The following is a 9,119-nucleotide window of genomic DNA, read 5'->3' on the forward strand; positions in this document are numbered from 1 at the left end:
GGCCAATGTTTCAGGGCCCCTGACCAGAGAGGGGGGCGCTGGAAGGCTTCTGACCCAATAGTGGCACCTGGTGGTTTTCAAATGTACCTTCCCTCAAACCCACCTTCCCGCAAACCCAGACCGTTTTAGCATCGTGTGGGGTAAAGCGTGTGAGCTCGTGTTCGCGTGCTGTACCTGGGAATTTAGCTGAGAATAATCCAGAAGCTGTTAATGCTATCTATATTATAAACCATCATTTAGGTGAATCACATTTAGGATTTAAAAAGAAGTTGTGACTTTGTAAGTGCTAGAACAGTGCATTTTTTTTTTCCTCCTGCACCATCTTGACTAGTTCTTCCATGAAAGGATCAGCTCATGCGAAAATAAAGTCACAGACTGTCTGTCTTCATGAAAGAGCTAGAACTTTCTTCCGCTTTGGATACTCCATTTTAGGACCTGGATTCTGATGCATTTCCCCTTGAGAATGATGTTTTAAAAAGACCAGTCAACCTTAACACTGTATTACGTTGTCTCATTTATTGAATTATGGCTTTAATTAAAGTACACAATTTTTTTCTCATAGCATCCTTGTAAACATTAAGAGGAGTACACTTGTGTGACTCATTTATTAATTAATAATCCTTATTTGGAAATAGTTGGCCAAGAGAAAATAAAACTTCTGCCTTTGCCAGGTGATCTTAGCATCTTGATAGCTTCTGTATTTTGATGAAATACATCAAATAAGTCAAGTACAGAAACAGTCTCTTGCCTGAAAACAGATCCAGGCAGCCCCTGTTTGCCGTGCAGCATCCAGCAAGGGGGAGGTCCTCAGCTCATTCCGGCTCCCCTGTTGTCCCGCCCTGACCATCCTCAGCCTTCATCAAAATGCTCTTTTGAGCCAGAGGTACTCTCAGTCTCTTAGCGGGTAGATGAGAAGGAGGAGAACTTCTTTCTTACTTCTCCAGCCTGGAGCTTGTCCTATAAAATGCCTCTGGTTTTTCATTACAGTCATCCTTGGTGGGTACAAGGGCCTTTCCTGAGCTAGTAGTGGGAAATATGTATCCCTATAATGCTTAAGCACTTTCATTTTCATTATAAAACCTAGATACCAAAAAAACCACACACACCTAGATATCAAAAAAAAACTATATCAAAATGTAGTTAAATGAGATATAAGGCAAATAGCCATGGAGCCATCACCCATGTGATGAGTAGCATTTTCCCAGCTCTTTCCAAGAGCCTCACAGGCCCAGTCACAACACTAACCTCCTGCCTCCCTCTGCACAACATAACCACGACCTTGGAGTTTTACACTTATTTCTCCCTTGTCACTTTCTGGTTTTTTACCACTCGTATGTGCCTTCCTAGACGCTTGATGAATTGTATTCGTTTTCTTTAGTTTGCTATGTCTTCTAAGTCTCTCTGAATCCCCAGGTTTCCCTCCCTCCCTTTTTCCTTCATTTATCAACTGAAGCACAACTCAGGCTATGTCACCTTCAGAATCCTGGCTTTTGCTGAGTGCACACTCACGGTGCTGTTCCTTGTGTGACTCTGACCTTTCTTGCCCACTCGTAGCTGGATCTGGATGCTTCATTGTCCTTCGGTTTGTCCCTGTGGCAAGACTGCAGTGGAGTCGCATGCTTTCCTGTCTGCTTATCATTTTTTATGTGTTAGAACCTGTTGATCCATTTATGTACTGCAGATTGAAAAATGAAGAGACTCTCATTCCATCATTTGTTTTTCTTTATTGGGATATTTTTATAAAGAGATGCTTCCCTTCGCTTTCCATTTGGTGCCTCAGTGTTACAGCCCTTCAGGAAAGCTATAGATGAACACATGGTTCTGTAGCTCAACTCACCTGTCCTTGGCCACTGGGACCCTTTGCTGTGACCTCTAGTCTTCAGTAACTTCCTGTCTGGTGTATCACCCAGCCCAGCAAACCAGTGACAGTCATTTCTCTTTGTTTCTTGGTTTCTTTAGTGAGAAACAGCATTTCAAGACCACAGTAAGAGCACTCCCTGATGGACATAAGTGGCCATAGTGTCAGTCACAGTTCCTAGTGTTCTGTGTACATAGACACACACAGTCCTATTTCTTTATATATATAAACACACACACAAACGATATGCTTTTTATTATATTTTTTAAAGGTAGGATTCTCTTGAATTCATACTGATGTTTTCAGTTTAAACTGAAGACTATAAGGCTTGTATTTAGTCTCATCTCTGTTAAATCTGTATGTTCTTTCTTCTAGACCAAGTCACCATTTCTGGGCTTTTCCTATGAACAGATCTAGAGGGAAGAGGTGTACCCATGCACACTCATGTATAATGCACATGCAAACATATATACATATAATCTGCTGTTCCTGCCCACCCCAATTAAATTGACTCTTCTAATGCAAATTCAGAATTTCAGGAATTTGACTTAACGTTTACTATTTATGTCAGTGTGTCCTTTCTTCCCTCCTGAGAATCTTGGTTCCTAAGAACCCAGAGAATGATTATATTAGAACATCCCGTAGCTCCTCATTTATTTCATCCCACATTGCATACACGGTCTGTTCAGTTCAGTTCAGTCGCTCAGTCGTGTCAGACTCTTTGCTACATCATGAACCGCAGCACGCCAGGCCTCTCTGTCCATCACCAACTCCTGGAGTCCACCCAAACCCATGTCCATCGAGTCGGTGATGCCATCCAACCAACTCATCCTCCGTCATCCCCTTCTCCTCCTGCCCACAATTCTTTGGCTCCATCCCTTGATTCTTTCTGGAGTTACTTCTCCACTGATCTCCAGTAGCATATTGGGTGCCTACCGACCTGGGGAGTTCATCTTTCAGTATTCTATCTTTTTGCCTTTCATACTGTTCATGGGGTTCTCAAGGCAAGAATACTGAAGTGGTTTGCCATTCCCCTCTCCAGTGGACCACATTCTGTCAGACCTCTCCACCATGACCCATCCATTTTGGGTGGCCCCACGGGCATGGATTAGTTTCACTGAGTTCGACAAGGCTGTGGTCCATGTGATCAGATTGGCTAGTTGTCTGTGATTGTGGTTTCAGTCAGTCTGCCCTCTGATCCCCTCTCAGTGCCTACCGTCTTACTTGGGTTTCTCTTACCTTGAGGAATAGCTAATACTTCTATCACTAGCACAATCACAGGAGACAATTAAAGTGTTGGTATATGCTTTCCCCTTTTCCCCCACCATTCTCACATTTTAAAAAGAAGCTATGCTACTACTGTCTGCATTGTCCAGGGTACATTATCCTTTCAGCTACATTTGTCCAGGGTCTGTAGATAACTATGTCCTGTGCCCCATAAGCCTTGAGGCTGCTGGTCCATTTTGTCCCTCTGAGGCTCTTTTCTTTAGTGAGTTCCTAGGGAGGACTTAGGATAACAGTAATTTGAAAGTAGTTTATTTTCCCAGTAATCAGAAATATTGGTTCACATCTTCTGAAGAGACTTTACACATGTTATATGATTTTCTTCTGTCATAAAGCTTTGCTTTATGACTAATAAAGACTAATAATAATTGAATTGTCTTTCCCTTTGAAGTCATTTGCTGTTTAGACCTAAATGCCTAAATTGTTTTCTCCCCCACCCCACCCCCGCCACAACCCCAGTTTTCATTTTTTTTCGCTGAAGTTTAGTGCTGGTCATTCTTGGGTCATTGCACTCAATATGCAATACTTTCTTTCCAGGCACAATTTCAATTTTTTTTTTTCCCCAGAAAATTTTCTTGAATTACTTGTTTTTCATTTCAGTTCTTTTGCTTTGGTTTCTTTTCATCTCTGGTTCTCTGTCTTCAGTGTTTGGCATACTCTCGATTCCTTTTTGTCTCAAGATGTGACTCATATACTAATGCAGTTCATCTGTTTAAAGTGTACAATTCAGTGTATTCTCGAGGTCATACAGCAATCACCACTAATTCCAGAACATTTATCACCCCAAAAGAACCCCAAAAGAAACTTTACTCATGAGCAGTCACACCCCAGCCTCATAGACTCTGATGATCTGCTTTCTGTCTGGACTTGCCCTCTATACAAATGCACCTGCTGTGCCCCAGACCAGGATTCCATTCTTTATTATTGCGAGTGATGCGCCACTGTCTAGATAATACTACATTTTGTTTACTTGTTCATCAGTTGATGGACGTTTAGATTGTTTCCACTTTTTTGCTATTATGAATAATACTGCTGCTGCTGCTGCCAAGTCGCTTCAGTCCTATGAACACATATATACAGAACACATATATTTTGTGTCCTCCCCCAAAGTTTTAATGAGATATAATTGACACAATATTATATCAGTTTCATTTATACAACATAATGATTTGATACTTGTATTTACAAAATGATCACCAGAGTAAGTCTAGTTAACATCCATCACTGCACATAATTACAGATTTCGTTTTCTTGTGATGGGAATGTATCCTTGAAGATATTCTCAGCAACTTTTAAATATATAATAGAGCACTGTTAATTGTAGTCTTTACGTGCAAGTTTTTGTATGGACACATTTTCAGTTCTCTTGAGTATATATGTAAAAGTGAATTTCTTGGTCATATGGTAACTCTGTGTTTAAGCATTTGAGGCGCCACAAAATTTTCAAAGTGACTGCATTTTCCATTCCTGTTACCAGTGTATGAAGATCCCAATACTATATACATCCATGGCAACACTTGCTACTCTCTGTTACTGAGTTTAGCCGTCCTCGTGGGTGTAAAATGGGATCTCATTGTGAGTTTGATCTGCATTTCCCTTTCTTTGTCTCTGATTTTAAAAATTTTCTTCTTTAACCTTCAGGTATTATATGATGTTTACTTAGTGGTGTTTCTTTTAGTTTAGTGTTCCTTTCTGGAATTATTTTTTATTTTTAATTCTTCCCTAAGGTTTTCACCTCACTTGATGGCTTTTCCTGGGTTAATATGTGTTCCTGTTCATCCTGTCCTGTCATAGCCTGTTTTAAAATCAGAGGAAGAAGTCTTAATCATTTACTGGCGTGCCATTCTGACGTATTTCATTGTCCTTGGGGATGCTGTTCCATCTTTTATTGGTATAATGTGTGAATTCACTGTGGTACTTCCTGTTGCTCATTTTTAAGTGAAAGTAGTACTCTTGCCCCTTGAGAAGGACAGATGATAACTGGCACCTTGTTTCCTGAGTCGCTGGCCTTCCTGTCTCTGTTCTTGCCATCCTGATGGGGCAGTTCTGAGAGGCTGTGTCAGTGGGACAAGAGGCAGGGCTGCCCCCTGCTCGTGGTGCTTATAGTGGTGGGCGACTCGTTGCGGTGTTCTGGGCTTATGGGAAGAATTTGCTGTAGAGAGAGGGAGTGTCTGTTTCCAAACAGCTACAGGCTGTCGTTCCTTCTTAGTCTTCCTGCATCCTTCATAACTATATGGCGGCTCCCTAATAAGCAGGCCCCTCGAAGCATTTCCTGTAGCAGGCATCTGTGAGGGAACTGCTTCATCACCACTGGCGTACTGCACCACGTACGTGTTTAGTCTGGGAAGTGGACTTTTTCCTTAAGAGAGTGAGGGCTTTGAGATTTGAAAGCATGTACTTGAAATCATCAGTATTATTTTTCTTCCCTTTTGGCCCTCCTGTATTTTTATATTAATTACTTTCCTCAAGGTTCCTAGAGAATGACAGAAGTATTGACTTCTAGAAAAGTTTACATGAGTATTTCTGAACTGCAGGATTCAAAACTAAAATGAGAAGACACTGTGTGAAAATGGCCCCAGCTGGGAAACATGATAACCCTGGTGTACAAGAGGGTGTCTCTAGAAGCAAGGGTGATAGGTACCGCCAGTTCTACTCTGTATATAGACTGCAGAGTGGAGAGAGTATATAATAGAATGAAGAGCAGATACAGAGTATGTAATATAGAATGTATATGTATTACAGAGTGTATATGGACTATGAAGTTGACCCTTGGACAACATGCAGTCAAAAATCCGCAAAGAACTTTATAGTCAGCCTTTCTTCCATGTCCACAGTTCCGCATTTGCAGATTCATTTAGGGCTATAGTACGTATCGACTGAAAAAAAATCCATATAATGGTGGACTTGGGCAGTTCAAATCCATGTTGATCAGGGGTCAACTGTATAGAGAATATATGGAGTATATAATAGAGTGCATAGAGTATATTATAGTGTATAACATGCATAGGGTAGAGAGTACGTACAATGAGGGACACAGCCACACGTTCACTGCATTCTATTCTTGAATCTGCAGTGAGTTACCAGGCCTCAGTTGGTGTCTCCTCCCTCCCGCTGTTTATCAAACACTGCCTTATTGCTTGCTGTCTTTCATTTTTAATAGGGCAAGCCTCCCTATGCTGCTTCAGCAGAAGAAGTGGCCAAAGAACTGAAGTCGAGATCCGGGGAATCTAAATCCTCCGCTATGTCTTCAGACGGGTCCCTGGCTGAAAACGGAGCGGTGGCTGAGGAGAAGCCGGCTCCCCAGATGAACGGGAGCGCGGGCGACACCAGGGCCCCCAGCCACTCGGAAAGTGCCTTGAACAATGACTCTAAGACGTGCAATACAAATCCTCACTTAAATGCACTAAGTACAGACAGTGGTTGCCGTAGAGCTGATGCTCTGGAGGCAGCTGTCTTAAAGAAAGAAGAGTAAACTTATTTTTTATAGAGGGTGAAGGATGCTGGAAGGGTAAGGATTTAGGAATATCTGGAGAGAAAGAGAGCCTACAGTTATGTACATTTTTTCCTTTCCGTAAGAGAAAAATGAGGACTTTGGAAATTCGGATCCCTCTTTGATATCAGAGATTTAAACAACACATTTTTAGTTTTAACCAGTTGTAGTCAAAATGCTACAATAAAACAAAAAGAGAGAAAGAAAATGAAGAGCATTTGACTCCCACACTTAAAATGAAGTACACACAAAGTTTAAACTGGTTAATGACAAAAGCCTATAGTTGTGTTTCTTGAACTATAAAGAAAACAAATTTTGGCAGTCTTTAAGTATATATAGCTTAAAATATCATTTTTAGCATTTGGCACCATATGTATGCCATTATCTTTGATTTTGCATTACTGTTCACAAGAAAGCTTTGTCTAAGGCTTTGATTTTATGATTATGAAAGAAATAAGGCACAACCACAGTTTTTCTTTCTTACTTAAAATTCATCACTGTTGATGTGGTTCTTTTGTGTTAAGAAAAAAAGTGCAACTATCAAAACAAAAAATTATAGAGTAATATTGCCGTTCTGCTGATTTTAAATATACAGTACATCATACATACTTTACAAGCAAGTTAAATGGAGATAAAGTTGAAATCATAGAAGATGCAAATGACCTTTCAAAATCAACACAATGTGTTCTGAAACTTTTCGTGACTTAATACCATGCATCTGTGATCAATGAACTATGTGGTTTTGAATCGGATGTAGACCATTAGTGCTACTTACTTGAGCTAAACTTCTGCATGGTTCATAATTTTTAAAGTGTGTAGTTAATATTATGCATGTTATTGTCCTTTCTTCCATTCTTACCAGTATGTGCCCATTTGCAAAACAAAAATGCTAATAATCAGTAATAGTCCTATAAAAGATGTTAACTCTGTTTAGTCATTGACTGATCTTGCTCTAACCTTAAAATTTTGTGATTATTGACCTCTGTTGCATTTTATTCTAAAACCCCCCAAATTATCTAGCTGTTTCAAATATCAACATTACCCTGGTGTATTCACTGCTGTATGCATTATTGTTCTTTGTTGCTGTTTTATGCCTTCATATTAGCAAAATATGAAATTCTGTGAAAAACAAAAAAAATCCCTTTGATCTTTAAAAGAAAAAACACAAAAAAAAACAACCCCCCCTTCTGTAGCAGGAAACAAATTGCTTGTTCTTGAGAACTTTCCCATCAAGAATTTAGTAGAAGCAGGTATACTTATATCATTTTGATGTTTTTGTTAATGTTTCCAAACAATGTACTTTGAAATCAGAATCACTTCTTATTCGTTTTCATATAATTCTCCTGATGCTCTTCATCACACATTAGTGATCAGAAATGAGATGTAATTCCCCAATCCCTGCCCGCAAGACCTGAGTAGGATCTTACTGTAAGTTGAAGGGAGTTTTGCCCTAACTCATGGATTGTGCAAGAATGAACTGCTGTTGGGTTTGACTGATTGTAGATGGGTTGTGGTGTGGTGTATCTGAAGGCTATTGAATGCAACTTACAATTGCTTAATAAAAATCTTTATTCTTTTAGTATAAAGATGGTGTGGCTTTAAATTCTTTGTAAGAACATCCATTTTACTGAGGTTTAATGCCAATTGAAACAGCTACTAAAGAGCTTAGTCAATTAACCAAAATTTAGAAGTATTTTGCCCATTCCATGTCTTGCTCTAAAGGAACATGTGTTGTCAAAGTGCAAGTTATGTTGATGCTGATGCCTGAATTTCATAATTACAAAAAAGACATTCTTTGATAGAGCAGGCTTAGAAATAGAAATTTAAATGTTTTTTTTTTTTAAAGCCCAAGGAAGAAATACATTTGATCTTGATTAAACCACTTTTTAAAAAGCCAAATCCATACTGTATTTGTTTAGTTTTTACTTAATGCACGTTTTTTGTTCTACCACATTACATTTAGCTGCCATGTCTCCTTAGGCTCTTCATTGTGACAGGGTTTCAGACTTTGTTTTTGGTGACCTTGTGACAGCCTTGAGGAGTAGCAAGATATTTTGTCAAATGTACCTTTACTGTTATTTGTCTGATTTTTTTTTTTTTCATGAATGGGGTTAGACTATGTAAAATTAGCATTCCTTATCACCATTGATGGTGACCTTAATCAACTGACTGAGTTAGTGTTGTCAGGTCTCCTCACTGTAAAGTTGACCAGCCCCATCTCCTTTCCATGGGTTTCCCAGGTGGCCCTGGGGGTAAAGAACCCGCCTGCCAATGCAGGAGACTTAAGAAATGCCAGTTCGATCCCTGGGTGGGGAAGATCTCCTGGAGGAAGGAGGGCATGGCAACCCATTCCAGTATTCTTGCCTGGAGAGTCCCATGGACAGAGGATCCCGGCGGGCTACAGTCCATGGGGTCACAAAGAGTCAGACGCGACTGAGCAGGCAGGCACTCCTTTCTGTACTGTACTCTTTGAAAGAGCCACCGTGT

The 9,119-nt window shown here is 40.0% G+C and overlaps 1 protein-coding gene across 1 annotated transcript in view; it reads left to right on the top strand.

The window, feature by feature from the left end:
* The window catches only part of FAM120A (family with sequence similarity 120 member A), a 115,962-nt gene extending 107,744 nt beyond the window's left edge, over nucleotides 1-8,218 (top strand). The window contains exon 18 of the mRNA XM_019966604.2: nucleotides 6,303-8,218. Within this exon, the coding sequence (XP_019822163.2) occupies nucleotides 6,303-6,614 (312 nt within the window). The 3' untranslated portion in view covers nucleotides 6,615-8,218. The remainder of the gene's footprint in view (nucleotides 1-6,302) is intronic.
* The last annotated feature ends 901 nt before the right edge of the window (nucleotides 8,219-9,119 follow it).

This window comes from Bos indicus, chromosome 8 (assembly GCF_029378745.1).
Source record: "Bos indicus isolate NIAB-ARS_2022 breed Sahiwal x Tharparkar chromosome 8, NIAB-ARS_B.indTharparkar_mat_pri_1.0, whole genome shotgun sequence".
Classification (NCBI taxonomy): domain Eukaryota; kingdom Metazoa; phylum Chordata; class Mammalia; order Artiodactyla; family Bovidae; genus Bos; species Bos indicus.